The 25,192-nt window shown below is 39.6% G+C and overlaps 1 protein-coding gene and 1 pseudogene across 4 annotated transcripts in view; one reads left to right on the top strand and one right to left on the bottom strand.

Annotated features, from left to right (window-relative positions):
• Cdc42se2 (CDC42 small effector 2) overlaps positions 1-14,980 on the top strand; it is an 87,858-nt gene extending 72,878 nt beyond the window's left edge. For all 4 annotated transcript variants that reach the window (XM_076855754.2, XM_076855753.2, XM_076855752.2 and 1 more), the window contains 3 exons: positions 7,255-7,356; positions 11,723-11,838; positions 12,335-14,980. In XM_076855754.2, coding sequence (XP_076711869.1) covers positions 7,255-7,356; positions 11,723-11,821 — 201 coding nt within the window. In that variant the 3' untranslated portion in view covers positions 11,822-11,838; positions 12,335-14,980. The remainder of the gene's footprint in view (positions 1-7,254; positions 7,357-11,722; positions 11,839-12,334) is intronic.
• A 7,402-nt stretch (positions 14,981-22,382) lies between these two features.
• On the bottom strand, positions 22,383-24,288 carry LOC143399042 (ferredoxin-fold anticodon-binding domain-containing protein 1 pseudogene; annotated as a pseudogene).
• Between the last annotated feature and the right edge of the window lie 904 nt (positions 24,289-25,192).

The following is a 25,192-nucleotide window of genomic DNA, read 5'->3' on the forward strand; positions in this document are numbered from 1 at the left end:
TGTTGTGTCCGCCGAAAACTAAAAATAAATAAATAAATATTAAAAAAAAAAAAAAAAAAGAAACAGATCATAGGAGGCAAGGAAGGAGATGAAGTCAATTTCCTGTCTCCAGTCTATGAAATACAAATAGGTGCCCTATTTATTTATTTATTGACAAAAGTAATTTGATTTTTTAAAAATTGAGAACATTAGTTTCTAATGGTCACTGTATTTTTAATGAAAAGAATCATGTAACCTGATGACTTTTCAAATAATTAAAACATCAAAATTTGAAAACTTTATTCCAGGTCTACAACAGATGAACGAATGAAGACTTAAGTAAGGAATGGCCAGCGGATGTCAAGAGAGAGTTTGCCAGAGATCCCAGATTTAAAGGGAATATTAAAACATTAAAAATGCAATTTGAGATGCTATTGAATGATTCAATTCATGTATTTAAAGTTCTTAGAACTGTTCCTAGTGTCTAGACAGCACTCCTAAGTATTAAGCATTATTGTTTTAAAAATAGCCAGTGTTGCTAAACCATTGAGCTGTCAGTTTCTTTTGGAATCTCATTAGACATTCCAGCCCCCTCCCCATACCTAGATCTAAAATTCTGCTACTGGAGCTCTCAGCACCAGTGTTTTAAAAACCTTCCAGGGATTTTGATGTACCCTATGGTTTGCAAATCGCTGCTTTAGAGGTTCCATCTAATATGACAGTTAAAACAGTAGTGACAGTTGAAGTTCCTCTGTAGGGACAACAGTATTTGTGTGAATCAGAGAAAAACCAGCAGATAAATATTTTTTAAGCAGAAATATAAACTTCATTAGAATTGTCATTACTAGGAATTGAATCCAGGGGCACTTTATCACTGAGTCATGTGTGTTCTAATCTTGAAATTGTGAATTATCTTGGGCTTGTAGTTCATGGTTTCATATATACTTTGACTATCACTAAGTTTCCCTCAAATTGGAAATATTCTCTGGCAGCTCTGGACGTCCCCTGGGACACCTTGACATAGTTATGGACTTAATTCAATATAATTTACAGATGGGAGAATGAGTTACACAATTGACTTCTCTAGGTCAGAGTTGAGTCAGTAGCATATATAGTTTGTCCACATCAGCATAAATAATTGCCATTTTTTTACCCTGACAGCACGAGCTTCTTTCCACTGCCCAGTGGCAGTATGTTTTATTCTTTTCGTCTATCTTCTTCACCATCTCGGGCCATATCTGCCTGATGCTCACGAGGACCCTCAAGCTGAACCTCACTTGCTCTCCAGTGGTGTGTGTTTTGCTCATTAAGCTACCCAGAGAGTAGTCTTAGAGGAATTTTTACCTTCTGAATGTTTTCTAGAAGCTGCAAGTGATGCATATTCGTAAAATATAAAGGGAAGCACAGGGTAAGCAAGATATCTTCTATTAGTATTTTGGAGGCAGACAGGAAGTAAATAGTGGGTTACTTTAGAAGTGTAAAGCCTGGGCAGAAATGAGAACAAGATTAAGTTCTGGAAAAAAAAAATTAATTTTTAAAATTTTTTTTTTTTAAGATGAAGTTCTGATGGAAGTTAGACATGGAATAATAAGTTTATGCCTGTGTCATACTGCTTTTACTAGTACATAGTAAATAAGCTTTTATGTAAAGTTGTATGAGTATCAGGAAAGCACGAGTTGAATCTTTTTTTTTTTTTAACTTTTCTATTAGGAAAAACTTTTCTATTGGGAAAATTATCAGACATACATGGAAGTAGAGAGAAGGGAGAATGGAGAAAAGTAAAGAGAATACAGTACTCATCTAAAATCTAGTCAGTTTCTAAATTTCCCCCATTGTCCCATACAGGTGGTTTTATAATTTCTCCCCCCTTTGGATTGAGGATTGAATCCAGGAGTGCTTTACCACTGAGCCACATCCCGAGCCCTTTTATTTTTCATTTTGAGACAGAGCCTTTGCTAAGTTGCTGAACAAACTTGGTGAACCTCTTTTCTTGTCTCAGCCTCCGGAGTTGCTGAGATTATAGGTGTGGTGCCACTGTGCCTGGCAATAATGAGTTTATTGGTATATAATTACACAGAAATGTTATGGAAAGACATGTTGCCTCATCCCCTCTATACTAATACATGTTTGTGTACCTCTAGTCCTTGACCTGTTACAGAATAAAAGAATAACTTTATATTTAAAGTTTTGCAATTATTCCAGTGGCTGGCAGTCTTAATAAAGTTCCCTATAATGAGAGAATTGTGTTTCCAGGAAATTTGGTGATTCTTTGCTACTGACAATTTAACATAGAACAGAGCAGAGGGCACAGTTTGCACATTTCCTGTTTTTTGCAGAGGCCTGCCTCTGGAATTCCCCCGTTTGCCCACGATTACATCTTGTATCTCTGTTGAATTGTTGATACTATTCCTTAAATGTCCACATTGTACCTGAAAAATACTGTATTTTAGGATATTTATACTTAGAATTTTTGTTTTGATTCAAGAATTGTGCTGGGGGTCTAAAGAACACCTTGACCTTGGCTATCTTCTTCCCTCCTTCTCAGGAGCCTTATAATGCTGAAAAATCCTTTATTTTTCTTCACCTTCAGGTCTTAATGTTCCTTTCTTTTTGGCCTTTTTTATTAAATCTTTTCACCTGTAGCTGTTGTGGAGTAGCCTTTTTAAAATTTTTTTTAATTTATTCTTTAGCTGTAGATGGACAAGATACCTTATCTATCTATCTATTTATTCTTATGTGGTGCTGAGGATCCAACCCAGTTTCTCACTTGTGCTAGGCAAGCACTCCACCACTGAGTCCCAGCCCCAGCCCTTGGAGATCGCCTTTTAAAACCCCGTCTGATCATGTCTTCAGCTTTAACTGTCTTTCAGTTACTTCCCATTCTTGGGAAGATAGAAACCTCAGTCCTGTATGCTGTATGCAGACCCGGAGTGATTTGAGTGCATGTTTCACCACTTTTGTTCTAGGACTCTCCACCCTTCCCATGCTCTAGTGATGCAGCCCTGTTCTAGAACAGGGCTGTGCTCCTTCCAGCTTGAGGGAAGGAGGGACTGGAAGCTTCTGCATACATATTCCAGATATGGGGGGTTGCTCTCAACTCAATGAAGTCAAGTTGAAAAATATTCACTATTTTCTGATTTTTAAAGTGGCTATTGAGTAACTGTCATTGTCATAATAAGAGATGAAGTCTTTCCATCTTTTGCTTTTCAGTGTGAGAGTAAATTTTTGAAACCTGTTTACTTGGCTGCTTTTGAACATCCTCCCTTGGGAATTACAATGTGTGCTAGAGTGTGTGGTGGCCTGACCGGTATGCTCCAGCATCATCCTGCAGTAACTCAACTGTGTGTGGCCATTGTAGCCTTCTGCCAAGTGCCAGACACACCCTTCCAGAGGAAATTCCGCAGATTCAGACCTGTCAGAGTTGCTTCTCTGCAGGTTCGCAGGCAGGGGATGAGCTGGACTCCCAGTGGCCTGGAAGTAGGTCTGTTCTCTGCATGTGCCAGTCCCTTGTTTAAGAGGGCCCTCTGGCTGAGCAGAGTGGCTCTGCACACCAGGAGCAGTTGCCTTTGTGAGTTTGATTTTAGGAAGCCTTAGGAGAAAACTAGTCCTGTAGACGGCAGTGTTCATGGAACTTAACTGCTGTCCTTTCATTTCCACTGGAACCGACTTCTCTATTCTCACAGGAGTGTGCCAAGAACTTAGCAAGCTCCTTCTCTGCTTTTCACTGAGGATCTTACTGGGGAGAAGAACCCAATAATTTGTCTGCCCAGATACTGAGAAAATTCATATTCTCAGATGGTGAAGATACATTTGGATGTGTCTGGACAAATGGCTTCCTAATGAGGCAAATTTAATGGAAACTTAATATCTTATCAAGAAGAAAAAAGCACTCAACTAGTATTAGCACCTTCTTTTGCTATTTTAATCCTAAAAAAGAGAACTTGGTGTAGTTTCTTAAGGCTTATTTAAGGAATTATGTTTTATTATCCCAAACAAGACGAGTGTGCAGTGATCTATGTTGAGTAGGGTGAATGGAAATAGACAAACTCCAAATTAGGGAAAAGGTGAGAAATAGGGCATAAGAAACCAGTGTGTTGCCAGGGTGCAGCACCCCAGGTCAGATGATGGCTGTGGGCTGTCAAGTCTACTGTCAGGCTTTGTATGAGGCATTTCAAGGGCACCTGAAGCAGCAATATGCACATTAAAGATGGCAAAGAAATAGAAAACTTTAAAAAAAAAAAAAAAAACATAGACAGGGGGTCCTGGCCCTCTCTTAGCTTTCTGATATCATTTTATTTATTTATTTATTTTATATATACATATATATTTTAGTTGTAGATGAATATAGTACCTTTACTTTGTTTATTTGATGCTAGGGATTGAACTCAGTACCTCAAACATTCTAGGCAAGCGCTCTACCACTGAGCCACAACCCCAGTCCTCTCCCCCCCCCCCCCCGCCATATCATTTTAATCTGACAGTTTTATGTCACCCTAAGGAGCAGGGTCCCAGAAGAAAGAATGAATTTTTTACTAGTCCTTCTAAGGGACTAAGAAGTAACTGAATTTAGAGAAATTTAATTTGAAATTTGGAGAAATACAGAAATGAGAGATTTTGTTTCCTAGTGTTACAGACAGTTCATTTAGTAAAACATTTTAAGGAAGAAAATTGAAAAACTTACATACAAATCCTCAAGAGATTTTTTTTTTTTAAAGAGAGAGAATTTTAATATTTATTTTTTAGTTATCGGCGGACACAACATCTTTGTTTGTATGTGGTGCTGAGGATCGAACCCAGGCCTCACGCATGCTAGGCGAGCACGCTACCACTTGAGCCACATCCCCAGACCCTCAAAGAGATTTTTTAAAATATTCTAATAACATAACAAAGAGCTCTTGAAAAATAACCATTAAAGATAAAAGTTGTGCTGGGTATATTGGCACATGCTGGTAATCCCAGCAGTTTGGGAGGTTGAGGCAGGAGGATCACAAGGGTGAGGCCAGGCCTATTTCAAAACAAAAAGGACTGGAGATGTAACTCAGTGGTAGACAGGCCTGGGCTCAATCTTCAGTACTGCACATAACAAATAAATAATTTATGTTGCTACTACTAAAAAAATTACTGATCTAGAACTGAGGTCAGCAAACTAATACATGCAGGTCAGTCTAAGCTGCTGCTGCTTATTACAGATGAATTTTGCTGGATCATAGCTGCATTCTTGTGTTTGTGTGTTATCTTAGCTGATTTCATCCTATAGTGGAAGGGTTGAGTCAGAGCAATGATGGAGTCTTGTTTGACCTGCAAGCTTAGAATGTTTACCCTCTGGTGTTTAAGAAGAAGTTTGTGGATTCCTGAGGGGATCAAGCTATTTTCCAAAACAAATTATAAAGAGAAAAGAAACTAGGATAATTACACACACACGTAAGACAGAACACATGGAACAAAAAAGAAATGTAATAGCATAAAACTCAAAAGATTCAAAAAATGTGTATTCAAATAGAGATGGGCCACCATGTGCTATGCAGAATTACTGGAAGTAAACCCAACAAACTTGAAGATGTCACAATATCATTGCTGAACTCTGAGGAGAAGAATAAATATTTCAGAGGAAAAGCGTCAAGCTTCTTTGGGGCTTCTAATAATAAAAACTAGAGGACAGTAAACAGCACATAATAGGTTCTACAATTAATGTGTGAACTCTCTCCACTTCTGTGAGTTTGTAGACAATCATGTTCTGACCCAAAGGAGCTATAACATGGGACTGTCTTGATGAAATTTTAGAATTATTAGGATCCTGCCGACATTTCAATAAGATGTGGACATGAAAATACTGTGTTCAACAGCAGCCTAACCCAGTATGTTAGTAACTTGCCTTAGTGTTGAGGCAAGCTGCAGTCTTGCAAACATTATACTCTTGGAAGTCAGTTGGGATAAGTGGTGACCAGCTGTGCTAGCAAGCCCCTCCCAATTAGAGTGCAGTATCTGAGGCATCAAGGAAAGCTTGGAACTGATCTAAGAGAATCATCTCTAGAAAGATAGCTGATCAGTGAAACACAGCAGCAGGATAAGAAAATGTCTCAATGAAAGAGTGAGTGGGGATGTTGGTGGGAGCAAGGATAGCAATTGGAGGCTGGCTGTTCACAGAGAAACAAGGTCGAGAACCCTGTAAGAAGTGGTTGTCAACAATTAACGACAGTCATTAAACCCCAGCCTCATTGAGTTTCCTTCTGGGCCAGAACAGACCAGAAAACTGAATGGACTGCCTCCCAACCCCAAGACAGCTGAATGACACAATCATTTTAGTGGGGAAAAGTAGCTGGGCATAATCTCTAATAGCCATCAAAGTTTTGTTTGTGATGAAAGCTAGGAAATTAAGTTTAAAGTCAGTGTTGTGTGCAAGTCATGTATTCTTTGCTAACAGTAATGGTCACTGATGAAAATTTTACATTTTGTCACATTTTTTTTTAAATGTATTTTAAACTGATACTTTAAAAATGTAAAAATTGAGCATGTTGATGGGGTAACAGTTAATGTTGGATACATGTATACATTGCCTGATGTTTAATCAGATTAAATATTTATCTCCTCAAATTTATCATTTCTTTATGGTGAAATCTTTCAAAATCCTTTCTTCTACCTGTGCTAGGTATGGAACCCAGGGCTTCAGGCATGCCAGGCAAGCATGAGTTCACCCCCAGCCCTCTTCAGGCTTTTTGATCTCATTTTTTTAAAGAATCAAATTTAAAGCCAGGCACAGTGGCACATGCCTGTAAACACAGCAGCTTGGAAGCCTGAGACAGGAGGATCGTGAGTTCAGAGCCATCCTCTGTAATTTAACGAGGCCCTAAGCAACTCCACAAGACTCTGTCTCTAAATAAAATATTAAAAAGGACTGGGGATGTGATTCAGTGGTTAAGTGCCTCTTGGTTCAATCCCCAGTCCAAAAAAAAAGTATTATGATTGGGGTTTTGGGCTGTTTTGAGATGCACTTCCCCCAATCTGTTTTACAGCTCCTGCACATTGCCTATCTGTCATGAAAAAAAGAAAACACGTAATGTAGTTATGGATGGAATGGCCCAAAGTTCAAAATAATAACCCATTATTTTGCTTTATGTGTGTGTGTGTGGGGGGGTCATCCAAGTTAGGTGATTTTGTGTTGTAGAAAAATTTATGATATTACTAAGCAAAGTCATTTACCCATAGTTTAAGAATCTATCATAAGCTTCTTTTTAGTAAGATCATTTTCTCAATACATTGTTTCCCATATTGTTTTAGAAAAGACGACGACGGATTGACCGAAGCATGATTGGAGAGCCAACCAACTTCGTACACACTGCTCATGTAGGATCAGGAGACCTGTTCAGTGGGATGAATTCAGTAAGTATGTTGGTAGAATGTGCACACAGGGCCTTGGGACATGGTCATGTGATAGATTCATACCCTCCCCCCCCCTTTTAGGGGATGGGTAGATATAAATACTCAGAATTAAACCAAGGAACACTTTACCACTAAGCGTCATCTCCACATTCTTTTTATTTTTTGAGACAGGATCTCACTAAGTTGCCTGGCTCAAGCTTGCAGTCTGTCTGCCTCAGCCTCCTGAGTCATGGATCATAGCCATGCACCACCACTATGCCTGGCCTTATTCTTCAGTTTTGTTTTTTTGGTTTTTTTTTTCCTTTTGGGTACCAGGGACTGAACTCAAGGGAACTCGACTGAGCCACATCCCAGCCCTATTTTGTATTTTATTAGAGACAGGACTCACTGAGTTGCTTAGCACCTCACTAAATTGCTGAAGCTGGGTTTGAACTTGTGATCCTCCTGCTTTCACCTCTCAAGCTGCTGGGATTTCAGGCGTGTACCACTGCGCCTGGCCTTATTCTTCAGAAAAAAACAGAATGCAGGGACAGTACCAAATGAGGGTTGTTATCAGGCTCAGCCTTCCCTAAGTCTAAGGCCCTCTTTTCCCTGTGTCTAAAGTAAACAGGAGTCTAGGTGATTTCTGAGTGTTCAGATTGAACGTCAGAAGGACTTTTATAAAATCAGAATTATGATTCATCGTATTCTGACTGACTAGACAGCACTAACAAAAGACTTAACCAAAGAACAGGGACTTTTACAATAGGTGGATGGGTATCCTGGATACAGCAGACCTTTTTATGACTTCAGTTACTAGGTAAGCAAAGGAATGACATTTGTAGCTTCCTGAAAAGGAAGTAACTTGTTTGTTTTAAGTAGGAAAAGTACTTTGTTTCACTTTACTGCTTTTATAGAAATGTAAGTGTGTCAGTATTGCTGTCAAAAGTGTTAGTGGGGCCTGGGGATACAGCTCAGTTGGTAGAGTGCTTGCCTCACATGCACAAAGCCCTGGGTTCTATCCTCAGCACCAAAAAAAAAAAGAACAAAAGTGTCAGTGGCTTTGTTTCCTGGATTGACATATTGACATGGAGTTTAAAAAAAAACAAAAAACACCATGGAGTGAAAACCTATTACTTTGATTAATATGGTTATTTTTTTTAATTTATTTTTTAGTTGTAGTTGGACACAATACCTTTGTTTTATTTGTTTATTTTTATGTGGTGCTGAGGTTCGAACCCAGGGCCTGCCATGCGCCAGGCAAGTGCTCTACCACTGAGCCACAACCCCAGCCCTAATATGGTTATTAATATATAATTATGTATCCATGTATATAGAATGAGTGGTTTTAGATTTATTATATGAGGGCTGGGAATTTATCTCAGTTGCTAGAGTGCTTGCCTAGCATTCACAAGGCCCTGAGTTCAATCCTCAGCACCACCACCAAAAAAATAAAAAATAAATTACAGATTTTGGGGCTGGGGATACAGCTCATTTGGTAGAGTACTTGCCTTACATGTACAAGGCCCTGGTTTAATCCCCAGCACCAAAAAAAAAAAAAAAAGATTTATTACATGATGAATCTTAATTTATTATCAACAGATGTCTTCTTAGCTACATCAGACTTTTAAAAAAATCTAACAAGGGCTGGGGATGTGGCTCAAGCAGTAGCGCGCTCGCCTCGCATGCGTGCGTCCCGGGTTCGATCCTCAGCACCACATACAAACAAAGATGTTGTGTCCGCCAATAACTAAAAAATAAATATGAAAAAATTAAAAAAAAAAATCTAACTATAAACTGGGGATGATTGTGCCCACCTGTAATCCTAGTGGCTCAGGAGGAATAGGATCCCAAGTTCAAAGCCAGCTTCAGCAACTTAGTGAGACCTCGATTCAAAAAATACAAAGGGCTGAGGATGTAGTTCAGTGGTTAAATACCTCTGGGTTCAATCCCTGATACCCATCCCCCAATATAACTATAGGAGGAATTAAATTTTAGTTTATGATATTTTGTTAACCTTTTAAATCTTGCCTCTGCACATTTCAGAATTTTCTTTTAAGATTTCTTTGAGTGAAAATTATGTTGTAGATACACAACTCTTCTGCTTGCCATAAACTTAGGTGGAATTTTAGGATTACACTGTGGGGGCTAGATGTCCATCTTTTTAGCCCAAGATGAGGATAAGGTGGACATCAGCTATTGCACAGGTTTTGACCTACAGGGTCAGATCACTGGGATTTCTTTTCTTAACATGTATTAATGGACAATTTAGTAGATTTCACTATGATATTTCTATACATGCATAAAATCTTACATTAACATGTCACCTTTCCTTCTGTGCTTTTTCTCTGGGACTTTTTATCAAGTGTGTCAGCTCTTTAGAACCAAATTTGTCTTCCAAAGGCTTTTTGTAGTCATCTGTGAGTTTGTAGTCGCCAAAGTGATGCCACCTCTACAGAACATTGAGTTTTTGTGGTCAGGAAGATAAGTCAGCCAGTCAGTTTCTTAAAAGTATCAGTGATAGTTCTTAAAATAAAACATTTTTTAAAAGGACTGGAGATGTGACTCAGTGGTAAAGTACCCCTGCATTCAATCCTTGGTACCAAAAAATAAATTTAAAAAATAAAGTAAAATATAAAATACAATTACATAACACATCATACATAAAACATATAACATAAAGCTTAAAAATAGGACTAGAGGGTTTTGATTATACTTTTACCTAAATTTGCTATTTGAATAATGTGAATACAGATACTGCAATAATACCTTATTATGTGGTATCATTAGAGTAATATATTAAAATTAGTAAAAATTTTCCAGATCAATAAAAATGCATCCATTTAGGGCTGGGATTGTGGGTCAGTGGTAGAGTGCATGCCTAGCACATGTGAGGTCCTGGGTTCAAACCTTAGCACCACATAAAAATAAATAAAACAAGGGTATTGTGTCCAACTAAAAAATAAATATTAAAAAAATATATTCATTTAACACAGAGTTTATTATTTAAATCCTTTGGATCTAAACAAGCTGTGCCTTTTATATATTACTATTCTCTTCTATTAACATATCTAAACCTTACTCCAAAAACAGTTCATGAAAGTCTTTCTTAAACATAATAAATTCAGGATCATGCTTTATGTTACAGTAAGTGCTCAGGAAGCACTTGGTAAATAGGTTAATGAAGAACAGTGGCCCTGTTTCCTACCCTTCCCCTAGATATTGGCAGTGGGAAGGGCCCTTTGAGCTGATTTCATGATGCTTGATGAGACTCAGTGTTTTGACCCTTCACTGCATGGCTATCGCCTTCAAATCTTATTGTTGTGTTTTTTCTTCCAATAGCCTGACCTGATTTTCTAATTCTCTGCTTCCAAAATATTTCTGATTTATATGAATGAAAATGATATAAACTAGCCAGGTATGGTGGTGCACATGCTTGTAATCTCAGCTAATTTGGAGACTGAAATAGGACAATGTTAAGTTTAAGGCCAACCTGAGTAACTAAGGAAAATGGGGGCAGGGACTGAGGATGTAGCTCAGTGGTAGAGTACCACTGGGTTTCATTCATCCCCAGTACCACCAAAATAAATAAATAAATAAAAGTGCTTCACAGTTTGCAAAAGACTGTGTGTGTGTGTGTGTGTGTGTGTGTGTGTGTGTGTGTTACAACAAAGTAAGAAAATATTCCTGTGTTTGTATATTTTAGTTTATGATATTTTGTTAGCTCCATTCAGAACCAGATGCAGTCCAAGGGAGGGTATGGAGGTGGTGTGTCTGCCAATATGCAGTGTATCAGAAAATAGCCTTGTAATGTGGTTAAGAGAGATTATGATCTTAACCACTGTATAGATATGAAGCCATATATTCTAAGAAGATAAATAGTTTGCCAGTTACAAGATTAATAAATAAACTTATCTTTGAATTCCTAGATTCTCTGTCAGACTATATTAAGACCATAATTTTGCACATAGACTTGAAGATTTATCTCTGGCTGATCCAGTTTCATTCATGCTTATTTTCTTGCTTCAGAGTCTGGTCTAAGAAGTGGTCATGTATCTGAGGTGTCTTCAAGTGAAGAAACTACTTTTTAAATGTTACCAAGCACCTTGTGCATTACCAAGCTGACATTTCTTTAAAAGTTATTTAAACTGGGAAATAGAGAAAGTAAAGTGGAAGAAGTTATCACCAAAAAAAAAAGTCTCTCAATTACAAGCCTCACCATTTGTCCTTATAATCAGAAGAAATTTAAGTTCACCAGAATTATTTTTTTCCCCCTATAAAAATGTCCTCCTGACAAAAGCAGCCCAGCTAACATGTTGGGAAAACAATGGTTTCATAGTTGCACTGGACACCTGGTTTCTTACTTCTGTCTTATTTTGTCTCATAGGTTAGCTCCATTCAGAACCAGATGCAGTCCAAGGGAGGGTACGGAGGTGGTATGTCTGCCAATGTGCAGATGCAGCTTGTGGACACGAAGGCGGGATAGCCCTGGGTCCTTCCCCAGTGAGTACTCAGAGCTAGGGGGCCACAGGCAGATGTGGCAACAACAGCCTTGCTTTAAGCCTCGGGTTAAAAATATGGGTCTTGTTCTTTTATTATTTTTCTTTAACTGCAAACTTAGAAAAGCAAAAATAATTTCTTCAGCTAAAAGTTTAAAGGGACGGGCATAGGCAGTTACTGTATTTTGAATATAAGTTTTGGGTGTTGTTTTCCTTATGAAGAATTTTAAATGCTTTAAAACATGTAGTTGGGGAGGAAGCTTTTGCCTGAGATTCTGATGACAGGATGCTACTTTTTGTGTCCTTACACAAAAATAAAACTGTCATTTTGAATATTGATACTGTAGGTATCATGATAATCTCATGAGTAGTGCAGTAATCTTATATTTAACTTAATTGTGAATCGTTCATAAGCTTTCAAATTTAAAAAACTGTGACGACTAAGAAGGGTGAACCTTGAAAATATAAAAATAATTTGAATTTTTCTTTTGGTTTTATAGGTCATTGTGAATTTCTATATTTTTCTGTCTACTATAATTTTTTTTGTCTTGTGATTGCATTTATTTTATTTTTAATTACAAAAAAAGAAGTGCGATGGCATCTTATTCACCCTCTGTGATTACTCCAGTGAGATGTTGCTGTTCTGCTCTGAAGAAGATACTGTCAAGCGGATCCTGCCTTTTCTCCGCTGGCGTGCATGCCTTTGGACTCATGGACTGAGTTCTTTGGATCGTAGCTGAATTTTCAACGTTTAATCAATGTGGATCTGATCTTAGCATGATTTTTATTTGTTTGTTTTCGTGAATGCTAGCACCATTTTGTAATTTTTCCATTGTAGACATTTTCTTTCCACCTCCAACCCCCTCTGCCTTATGATTTCACTGGTAAACAAAGATCTGCTATTGCTAACTTGTCACTATGTGTGTATATTTTGGAAGATGTGAGACACACAAGCACAATGATCATTTTTATTTGTTTGAAACTTCAGCAGAATAGGTCTCTGCATGCTTTATGGAGTTGCTTTGATGCCAGAGTTAACGTTTCCTTGCTGCCATGGGCTAATGATACTGCTGCTATTAGATGGCGTTCTGCTGTGGCACCAAGTCACATCAGTTTCACAGAAAAAAAAGATAACTTCGTAGCTTATTTTAGAAGTATGACTTTTTGGCCTATTTGATTAGAATTGCAATAAGAAAAACTTGCATTCATAAGGCATTCTTTCTGTTGTAAATGTTTGGTATATTTATTTTGAGAGCAAGGCCCTGTGGTTTTGAGGAGGGGTGGGTCTGCATCTGGATGCTGGAACAGAGCTCTCATCCAGTCTGAGTGAGCTGCTGCATCCCATTAGCTGTTTATTCTTTGTGCACTTGTTTTCATTTCATGTTTAATATTTTGGCATCCAGTTGTTTCTGCTAGCAGCATGTTGAACTTATGGCCTGTGCTACTAATAGCAGACCACCAGAGTCATTGGACTTTCTGTGTTCTGCATATTTTGGGGGCCTTGGGTGTTGCCAAGAGCAACACACTGACCTGGTGGAGTCACTGCTGATGAAGGCAGCCTATATGGTGGCTTTTTATGGTATTGGTAAGAAGCCTTTGCTCAGGTTCCAAAATATGTTTATCTTTTATAAATTGTGTATTTCAAATATTTCCTCTTCCCAATTATAGCAGTGGCAGTGGTTTGTGTTATTAGAATGTTTAAATCCTATGTCCAATTTAGGCTGAACTACCTTGGTAGGATTAATATTTCATGCAGCAGAAGGGGGCTTAATTAAAAACTCAGTTGTAAGGAATTAGTCCATTGCACAGAGGAACGGTTACCACTTTCTTTTCTGACTTCATTTATTCCTTTTCCCTCACATTGGTCCCAGGTTCTTGTGAAACAGGTAACTAAAGACATGTTAGATTTATGTAGGCACAACAACATGAAAGCATGTCTCCCCTAGTTGTTCTAAATTTAATTTACCCAATAGAGTAGGACATCAGAGTGCTTGATTCTTGTGTTTTTCAATTTTGAGCCTTCTTAGGTGTCAGTCTCAAGCACAGCATCTGTTGAGGTTTCATTAGTGAAGATCAAATTCTGGAACTTGCTTGGGTCCCACTGTCATTTTCCTCAGTCAGAGTCAGGTTCCTACCAGGAACACTGATGTGGGCAAGCCCTGTAAGATGGATTGCAATTTTTTGACATTATCAGCATGGATTCATTTTGGCTTTTAAAATTAGTAGTTAACTCCTAGAATGATGCAGGGAGCCACTGTCCCTTTTATCCAACTCATGATTTGATTTTATTCTTTTCTATTGCTCTTTTCTTGCTCCAAAACCAGTGAGCGTTGGAGTCTATCTCCAGGGTAAGCCAAAGGCTGGGCTATTCAGCCTCTAACTGTCCTACAGCTGCCGCTGACCTCACAGGCACAGTAATTACACTGTACACAAGAGCACATGCCAGGAGTGCCTGGGAAGGTGCCAATAAAATCAAGAAATAAAAGTTACAAAGATATTAACTTTGGACATAAATATTTTATGGAGACTTAGAATATTTGAGAGGAGTGAGGCGACATTCCCACCTGCGTTAATGGGATTTGAAGCCTTGGGAGGTCATTTGTTCTCCTTAGCAACATCTCATTTTTAAACTGAAGTTAGTTAAATAAATAGGATTTTTGTACTCCAAATTCATTATGCTGTTAATACTTTGCTGAAATATATGCTAACAGCTGTTAAGGGAAACCAAATGAAGATTTGATCACCTGCGTCTTATTAGCAGTGATCTGCATTCTGTAGAAGAGGTACTTCCCTCGAGGTAGGCATGAAGCGGTGCCAAGAAGCAGAGTGAGGATGCCAACTGCAGGGACCTGGGCGCGGCATTCCGGGGCAGCATAGTCAGTGGGCCGGAGAGCCCTTTGTGAGTACACGAGCCTTCACTGTCATTAAATTATAGCAGTTTCATTATAGAGAATAAGTTTGCCTTGATTTTGTTTAAGATAACTTCTGCTCAGCACCCAGAAGATAAAATTGACATATTTTTATAATATAAGCATACTTTTTTTGTACATTGTGTTCATTCTTAAATAAAATGAGTTCAGTGTTGGCTTGTAGATAATAAAAAGAAAGTATTGATTTTGATTCAATAAATGTTTTCTTTCACTCCTGATTTTTCCATTTCATTCCAGGAATTGTTGGACACTTAGGACACCTTTCTAGCAATCTTGTGTTTTCAGTGGTATAACTCGTATGCAAAAACAGTTCATCACTTTTTGCTTCAAAAGAGGATTTAAAATTGTCTGTAGTTGTGATTTTTAACTTCAAACTTTATAATTTAACCTATGCCTACTCAGAATGAAACTTAGGACTTCATCTATAATTTTTTTTTTTTTAATGTAAGATGGAATGAAAGTTTTTTGCCAGAGGTAGGTTAAAAGCAGAAATAATGTGGGGCATGTTGGCCCACCCCATAATCTTCCTGCCTTCTGTGGAGAACTGAGGTTCTGTCATTCCCCCCCCCCCGCCCCCAGGGTTTAATTGCCAGTCAGCCACATCTGATTTTTAAAAGAGGTATTCAAAAGAAGTATTTTTGTAGGGTTTAAATAACTTAAAATGAAATCAGGAATTTTATTCCTCATGCTGCCATGTTTCAGGTACTAATAGCATCATGTGGCTATCACCACCATATCACCAAGTTATAGAACATTGTCACCACAGAATGTTAGGGAGTTACAGAGTTGCTTCCTAGAATAGTTTAAGACAGTGTTTCCCATAGGGGTGGCGACTCCCCAGGGAACAGCTTGCAATGTCAGGAGATCCTGATTTGGTTGCCACAACTTGAGAGTGAGACAGTGAATCTGGTGGTGGAAACCATGAAGTGGCTGAGCGGCCTTCGAGGCACAGGACAGCGCCTGCAGTGTGGGGCCACAGCTTAGCCCTGCTTTAGGGCCACATGGAGTTGCATGGGGATGGGTGCACAGGCTGGTGAGGTACTTCAGCGGCTGGACACCAAGGACAGGCCAGTCAGATCATCTTTATCATGAGAACTGCCACACACATTTTGAAAATAGAGATTTCAATAAGGAAAATATTAGGAAAGAGTAATTTTTTTTTCTTTTTTAGTTTTTATGACTTTTTTCAAAATGAAGTTCTTCCTGGTGCAGAGGTGCACTCCTGTCATCCTAGCTGTATCCCCAGCAACTTGGGAGGCTGAGATAGGAGATTGCAAGTTCAAGGCCAGCCCTGACAATTTAGTGAGACCTCTGTCTCAAAAAATTAAAGGGCTGGGGTATACCTCAGTGGTAAAGTGCCCCTGGGTTCAATCCTTTGTACCCTGTCCCTCAAAAAAAAAAAAAAAAAAAAAAAAAGTTCTTTACAAAATAACATTTTGACATTCTAATATTCAGACCTCTATCCCAATTATGAAGAAATTATCTGAAGAAATTGATGCTGGTATATCAAGCACTTTTTTAAAAATTTATATTTTAGTTGTAGGTTTGCACAATATCTTTATTTTACATTTATGTGGTGCTGAGGATCTAACCCAGTGCCTCACGCACGCTAGGTGAGTGCTCTATCTCTGAGCCACAACCTCAGCCCCAAGCACTTTGTTTTTTAAAAGACATGCATAACATGTTGAGGAGAGGGCACATAACCACAAAAGTGTATCCAGAAAAAATAGTGTCAGACAGCCTGCAATTTCTTAAAACTTAAAAAAAACTCCAAAAAAAAAAAAAGTGATACAAAAAGGAATTTATTCCCTCTGCTTAAAGTACACTGTTAGCAAACCTGGGAGCCATTTATTATCTCCAACCAGAATGGGCCAGAATTGAAACCATTAAATGGCTTCACTCAATCTCTTCCTAGTTTGACATTCTAGCATTTGGTTTTTACGATGTTCTCCAGATAAGGTTTGTTGTTATTGTTTGTTTTAAATACTTTCTCCAAGGTACATGCACCCTAGGCTCCCCCTGCCCTCTGCCCTCGTGTTCTGCATGCCCGCCATCTGTTAGTTTTCCAGCTGGTCTGCCTTTGATGCCCAGCAAAGGGGATCCTTTCATTTAGAGAAGTCGTCCTTCCCTGAGTAAGAAGGTTTGAGTGTCTGCCTTGGGGCTTTCTAGCAAGTGCTGAAAGAATGATGATCTTGATATTGAACAAACTGTTTTTCCTCTCAGCAAAATGAATATTAGCAGAAAAGCCAAAGCAGTGCTGTGTTCTGGATCCAGACATCCAAAAGGAAATTGAGGCTGGGGTTGTGGCTCAGTGGTAGAGCACCTGCCTGGCTTGCGTGAGGCTCTGGGTTCAATCCTCAGGCACTAAACTAAATAAATCAAGATATTGTGTCTGTCCATCTACAACTAAAATAAAAATAAAGAAATTATCAGACTTCTATTAAAAAATTCATAGGTGGTAAATAGAAGTTATTCACCAGAGATAGATTAAAAAGTAGAAATAAGGTGGGGAGCCGAGTATCCTCTTCCAAAAACTCATTAGTACAATTCAAAGAATCAAGGTATGAAGTATGCCTGCATTATTTAGAATTGAGGTAACTCTCAAAACGCATTGGCTGTTAAGAGGCTCATCCTTAGGCAGTGGGAAAGATGCTTGGAAAGTGAATAAAAAGACAGTTTTCAATTCATGCCTTTCTATGGTGTTTGAATTTCATTCTCTTTATTTTACCAATTTCATAATGTCAACAAAATTCTTATCATCATTATTGTTATTTTGGTACTGGGGATTGAACCCAAGGATTCTTTACCACTGAGCTACATCCCCAGTCCTTATTTATTTATTTTTGGAGGCAGGGTGTTGCAATGCTGAGGCTGGCCTGAAACTTGTGATTCTCCTGCCTCAGCCTCCTGAGTTGCTGGGTTGGACATTAAATTTTATACAAGAAACAAGAGACAGGTGACGTCAGCAAGATAGATGGTAGATAGGAAGCTCTAGGCCCTCACTGCCCCATGAAGAAACGGAATAAACAACATTCAGATCAAAATAGCTTTGTGAAAACTCAAAAATCAAGCAGCAGCAACCAAGGAAATGCCTCATCAAGAAACAGCCACACTCAAAAAGTATAGGAATTTCATGGCATGTTGCTTCCCTGTGCACCATCCTCCCCTGAAGCAGTGTGGGGAAACCCAATTCTATTTCTCCCTTGAGACTCCTGGAATAAAGGGGAACTTGCTTGTAACTCTGAGGCTTGTCCAGGGCTACCAGAGGGACTGGTTTCTGTCTTGCTGGTTCAACGATGGGAACACTGGCACAGCTGGATGTGAGGTGGGTGTTTGCACTAGAGCACAGGTCGCCTGCAGGTCTTGGGTGCATGGGGCAGTAAGTAGGTGACAGGTAGAAGAAAAGGTGACACCGGACAGCACAATACAGTACAAGTAAATAACCGTGAGGACACATGCAGTTCCAGGGAAAGTGCATGACCAGAAGAGGCCTGGGGGTCGGGGGGACATAGGCTGGGTTATTACTGAAGCTCTTTTTCTGCTCTAAGCCAGTTGTCTAAGACTGAGGTGTTTGCAAATGCCCAAATCTGAGCAAAAGGTCACAAGGCATAAAACAACAAGAAAAAGAAAAAAGAAATGAGGAACAAAGTAAATCTGTAGAAGTCAAACCTAAAGAAACAGACCTTTGTATACTTGGCATGGAATTTAACAGATGGTCTTAAATATGCTCAGTGAGGTAAACTAGAACACGGACAGACAGCTAAATGAAATCAGGAGAACGATTTGTTGAACAAAATGAGGATATTAAGAGAAATAGAAATTATAAAAAACCAAACTCTGGAGCTGAAAAATAAAATGACTGGATTGAAAAATTCATGAGACAAATTCAGCAACAGACTTGATCACACAGAACCAGTGAATGTAAAGCCAGAGCACTTGAAATTACTGAGAGCAGCAAGAAAGGAGGAAAGTGAAGAGCCGACGGGACCCCATCAAGCTGGCCAATATACACACATGGGGGCGGGCAGAAAGTGGGAGAGAGTATTTGAAAACCAAATGGCTGTTAACTTCCCAGATTTGAAGAAAGACGTGGAAATGTAAACATTTAAGGCTAAATGAATTCCAAGTAGGATACACCAAAGACCCACATGGACACAAACTGCCAGCAAAGTCTTCTTACATATAATGTCTCCATGGCAGCAGGAGAAAAATCACTTAAAAAACCCTTAAGAAAGTACTGTAATAGATTTCAATAATAAAGTAAAAGGATTATACATGACATGAAGATATTCAAACAGTAGAAATACTGCCAGGTGTGGGGGCACACATCTAATCCCAACAACTTGGGAGGCTGAGGCACTCAGCAGCTTAGTGAAATCTGTCTTAAAACTTTAAAACAGGGTTGGAGATGTAACTCAGTGGTGAAGCTACATCTGAGTTAAATCCCTAGGGGGGAGGGGCAGGGGAGGAGATTATACCTCATTGCTAAGTGGGATTTAATTCTGGAATGCAAGGATGGTCAGATGTGAAAATCAGGGCTGGGGGTGTGGCTTAGTGGCTGAGTGCTTGCCTTGCACATGTGAGGCACTGGGTTCAATCTTCAGCACCACATTTTTTAAAAAATGAAGATATTGTGTACTTGTATAACTTAAAAAAATGAAAATCATCAGGTACAATCTAAAGAATGAGTAGTTGCATTCCATGTATGTATAATGTGTCAAACTCATTCTGCTGTCATGCATAATAAGAATAAAAGATAATTTGAAAAGACATGAAAATCAGTGTAATACTACACATTTACAAAATGAGGAAAAACCCCGGATGATCATTTTAATTGGTGCAAAAAACATCAGCAAAACTCAACACCATTTCATAATAAAAGCACTAAAATTAACGAGGAATAGAAGGAAAATACCACAACTTAATGAAGGCTACAAAAGAAAGGGACACAGCTAACAGCATACAGAGAAAAGCTTTTCTTCTGAGATCAGGAACAAGATATGATTGACAGCTTTCACAAATTTTCTTTGAACAACTGGGAGTCTTAACCAGAGCAATTAGGGAAGAAAAGGGCATATGAATTGGAAGAGAAGGATCTCTGGTTCAAAGGAGACATGATCTTATGAGGTCCAAAAGTTTCCACAAGAAAACTGCTGAAACTATTAAACTCTGTAAAGTTGCAAGGTACAAAATCAGTACAACAAAAATCTGTTTCTTTATACATTCTAATAGTGAACAATCTGAAAAGGATATAAAGAAAACTTCAGCTCTTTCCGTAAGCAGCCTGTGGTGATTTGTGGAAATGATTCACAATAAACTTGACCCACAAAAATCCCATAAATTAAGAGGTTCAAATCTTCATTTTTCTTTTTCTTTTAAAATTGATTTGTTATTTTTTATTTGTAGATGGACATATACCTGTAAATTTTTTTTTATTTTTTAATGTGGTACTGAGGATCGAACCCAGTGCCTCACACGTGCTAGGCAAATGCACTACCACTGAGCTACAACCCCGGCCCCCCAAGTCTTCATTTTTCACTGCCCCCCCTGGGGTATGCAGATCCCAAACCAACCAACAATTTGAAATATGTCACTTTAAAGAAGCAATGTGTGTCATTCCATTATAGTGGTGGAGTTGGTAATCCATGTCCAACAGTGGGGCTGGGCACAGGGTTGGTAGCTCCAAAAGAATCATGATTGGGCTGAGCTGCTTCCCTCCGCCACACCCTTCTGCCCTAGTGTTCTGCCTTACCTGGGGCCTAGAGCTGTGGAGTCAGCCGACCATGGACAGAACCTCTGAACCCCTGAGCCAAAATAAATTCTTGTAAGTTGTTCTTGACAGGTATTTTGGTCCCAGCAATGAAAAAGCTGACTAAAACAGATTGGTTCCAAGAAATGGGGTTGGTGCTGCAAGTAACCTGACCATGTGATTCAGAAGCCGTTAGAGCTTGCTTATAGGTGAAATGTTTAAAAACTTAAAAGATGCAACTTGGAATAGAGCTTAATAAGCAATTGAGGTGGGAGCTCAGAAGACCAGAAAACACATAGAACTTAAGACACAAAAACTTGACTCATGAGTTAATTAATCTGGTGGAATAAATTTCAAAACAGCACAGCATTAAGGCAATGAAGTGTGTATTGCTAGTGACTGTTAGCCAAATTTACTGTGATAATCAGGAGCAGAAAGATTTGAAAAACTAGCAATTTGGCCAGGAAAGTGTATGTAAAACGGGGGCCAAAAAAAGATGTGGTTGCTAAAGAGTTTACAGCCACTGAAGAGATGCTAAGTGATTTGCAGAAAGACAATATGGCTTGAGGGTATCTCAGAAATTGACAAGATCACACTGTCAAGGGTGTAAAATTCCTTAGAGAAGAGAGACTGGGGGCACCCTGTTTGCAGGGAGTAGGCAAGGGCAGGAAGTTTTTTCCCGGTGCTCAACTGCCCAGCCACTCATAGGCTGCTGCAGCCATGGTCACAGGAGGGTTAGCTACTGCCCACCAGAATGGTGGCAGACCTTGACACCAACTGTGTTTTACTGGCCGTGCAGGAATGCAGGGTGCCAGAGTTAGGGGGTCCTGGAGGCCTCCACTGAGATTTCAAAGGAAGGCCTGGGAAGCCATACAAAGTGTAGCAGGGTTGTAGTCCCTGTGGTCTGTCTCTGGGATGGTGATGGGCCAAGCGTGGAAAGGAAGCTGGAGCTGCAGTGGAGACCGCCATTCAGATGCCAATATCCATGCCGATCTGAGGAAAGCTGTAGGAAGTAAGCAGATTCAAACCAAGAGGCCACTTGGGCTGAAACTAGCAAGGCCATTGGGGCCGAGCTGCACAAACCTTCCAGAGGGCACCATGATGCCCTGTGCTCCAGACACCAAATGTGGGGCTACAAAGACTTTTTTGCCAAATTGGATTTTGGTCTTGCTTTGTTTGGTCCCATTGTTGTAGGGGCAGATGAGGCAAGGCACCGAAGGTAGCAGGAAACAGTTTTATTAGCCTGCAGCCAGGTTCAGAGGGCACAGTCCCCTGAGTCCCGAGTCCAGGGAGTTTCAGAGTTTTATATCCAGCATGAAAGGGGAGGGGCTCAGAAGTTCACATAAAAGCAGCTTTTTCTTTCACTGTTGTGGGCAAGTTAACTCTTCAAGGACAACACCTGAGAAGGGGAGACCTTCTTACCTTTCTTCCTTCCCCCTGCCAACTGTTACCATGGAGCCCAGTGGGTAACTTATCTTAAAAATCTCTGTGAAACCCAGCTCAAGGCCAGAGGACTTGTTTACACATTTCTACAACTACTATACTGGATACATGTTTGTGAAAAATCGTAAGGGTGTGTCCAGCACCTGGAGTGCTGATTTCTTCCCGGCCAGTGGCCAAGTTAAACAGGGCAACATGAAAATTGGGAGTTTATCTACTTTGAACTCTTTTTTTTTTTTTTTTTGAAGTACAAAATACTGTTTTATTTGTTGTCTTATTCATTACTCCAGACAAAAATAACACACAATTCCAAGGGTCACTGATCATATTACAGTCTAAAAATTTAAATGATGAGTCACAGATTATCTTTAAGGTCAACCAACAATGATAGAGTCACAAAGAACATGATATTACAATATAAAACACAGTCCAGAAAAGACAACTAGTTATAAGTTGTTCTTTTTCTTTTCTTTTTTTCCCCCCTTACAGTATTGGGGAATAAACCCAATGCCTTGGGCATGCCAAGAAAACACTCTACCTCTGAGCTACATCCCTTGTCCAAGTTGTTGTTTTTTAACCACACCAACAAAGGATCATACTATAAAAATGAATTTACTAAACTATCGAGGTATAACATGTAGCTGTTGTTGAATCTCCTTCCTAAATTGGGACTGCATTGATGCTACCTGCTGCTGGGTGAGGGCTTTATCACAGGTCTGGTAGGTCAATCTATAGCAGAGACTGACCTGCTCAGTCTTTGGATGATGAAAACGACCAAGGAATTGTATGGATATAATAGTGTCCTGGGACACTGCTCGAGCCATAGTGTGAAACTCTAGTTCATCAAATCCTTTCTCCTCATTTAACCAAAAACTAATATCATGTACATAACATGGAGGATACAGGGAATAACTCTTAAAGGGTTCTATTTCTCCAGGAACAAACTTTTTCATGAAACGGTTATCAATGGTCCACAACATTCTCCAATCAGCGATACCCCAAGTAAGCATGGCTAATAAGTCCAAGTTTATAGACACAAACACAAAATACTGGTCTTTATGTGTTATGTTTGCAGCAGATGAGGTGACAGACCCAATTATCAGATCCTTGGCACAATCTGGACCAAAATTATGAGACTTCACGTGAATCATATAATTGTTTGCATTCAGTTGAGGGACAAATTCCACTGAACTGCTCAGCATTGATCCCTCTGGCAATGTCTGGGTCAGGAGGCTATCTAGAATTCCTGTCAGGTGATTCAGCAGTGACGGAAGACAGCCATCCTTCAGACTTTGATTAAACCCAAGGATTAATAAAGTCTCATGAAACGCCAGCATCGTGAAAGGCAAAATGTGACACCTCCGAAAAACAGGTCCACTGAGGATATACAAAGAACCTGGGAGGAAGTCTGGTGCTTGGATAATGGTCTGAACATGAACTAGAAGAGAAGATCTAAGCCAGACTTTGGCCTGTCCAGAGATTCCTTCATGAACTTCTTTGCCATCTCTTCTAGGACTCTTGTAAATGCTAAGTTGTGAAAATGACACAAGAAAGTCCTCCATTTCTTTTGTTATTTCACCATTCAGGAACTCAGAATCTGAGTTATCTTCATGGAGATTGATCCAAAAGGAAGACATACTGTCACAGTTCCAGGAAGGGAGAACACTGGTACCTTCCAGTGGCAGCAAAGGGAAGGAACACTTCAGCCTTTTAAGAGGGAAAATTTTGCCCAATTCAACAATGAGTTTCTCATTTATGATTTTGATAGGATGACAAGAAGATGCTTCCAGGAAACCCCTGTTCAACTTTCCTGCAAGTGCTTTTGGTTCTGAAAAGGAAAACCACTGGTCTCCCAGTTTTATACTGAAGACTATGGGCTGAGAACCTTCAAAAGGTAGGCTCCGGGTAAAGATATGATTCAAAGCACCTTCTATGTGAAAGGACTTATCTTGACTCCTATATCCAGTGCATTTGTATCCTGGCACAGCCTCACACCTGAAGGGAAGCACATCACTTAAAATGAGGCCCCCAAGAGCAGCCATGGCAACCACTTGCCAACTGTTGTGCCATTCTCTCTGGGGCTTATCAGCAGAAGTTCCACCTTGTCCTCTACACAATGCCACATGCACTTCTCCTTCCTCTGCAAGAACATTTACACAGCCCGCTCGCGCAAGCGCTGTAGATTCTCCTGGGCCACTGGATCCCATGCCAACTCTGCCAGGTGCTGAAGGCAGGTGGCAGTGAGACAAACGCTAGAATCCAGGGTCTCGCTTAGAGCGGCGGCGGCGAAGGAGAAATTCCCCTCCCCAACCAACAGGAGGCGCCGAGGGCCCATGGCCTTCACTGCTTCACCTCATGCATTCTACTTTGAACTCTTTTGTAGAGACTCTTGCTGACAGTCCTAAAATCAGCCATGGTGAAGATTTCTGGAAAAGCCCAGTTAAGACTTTTCTGTGGAGAAAGGGGTTGTCACGTCCCTTCTTTATATGCCCCTATTTCTCCCTTGTGGAATAGAAATGTTCACTCTGTGCCATTGCATATTGTATATACGTAACTTGTTTTTGATGTTTTAGAGAAAAACACTCAAGAGTTTGCCTTCTACTTTTTTCTTTTGGTATCAGCAATTGAAACTCAGGGGCACTCGACCATTGAGCCACATCCCCAGCCCTTTTTTATATTTTATTTTGAGACAGGGTTTCACTGAGTTGCTTAGGCCTCACTAAGTTGCTAAGGATGGCTTTGAGCTTGTGATCCTCTTGCGTCAGTCTCCTGCTGGGATTATAAGTGTGCACCACCACACCTGGCTTGCCTTGATTCTTTTTATTTATTAGTTCTAATCAGTTACACATGACAGTAGAAAGCTCTTCAATTCATTGTACACATATGGAGCAGAATTTTTCACTTCTGTGGTTGTGCATGGAGTCACCCCATTTGTGCAATCATACAGGTATCTAGGGTTAATGTTGTCTGTCTCATTCCACCATCTTCCCTACCACTTAGCCCCTTTGCCCTATCCGAAGTTCCTCCCCTCATCCTATGCATCCCCCCACCCCACATGGATTAGCACCCACTTATCAGAGAAAATATTTGGCTCCTGGTTCTTTTGAGATTGGCTTATTTCACGTAGCATGATATTTTCCAACTCCATCCAATTACCTGCAAAGGCCATAATTCTATTCTCTTTTAATGCTGAGCAATATTCCATTGTGTATATGTACCACAGTTTATTGCCTTCTTTT

This window comes from Callospermophilus lateralis, chromosome 5, assembly GCF_048772815.1.
Source record: "Callospermophilus lateralis isolate mCalLat2 chromosome 5, mCalLat2.hap1, whole genome shotgun sequence".
In the NCBI taxonomy this organism is placed as follows: Eukaryota; Metazoa; Chordata; class Mammalia; order Rodentia; family Sciuridae; genus Callospermophilus; species Callospermophilus lateralis.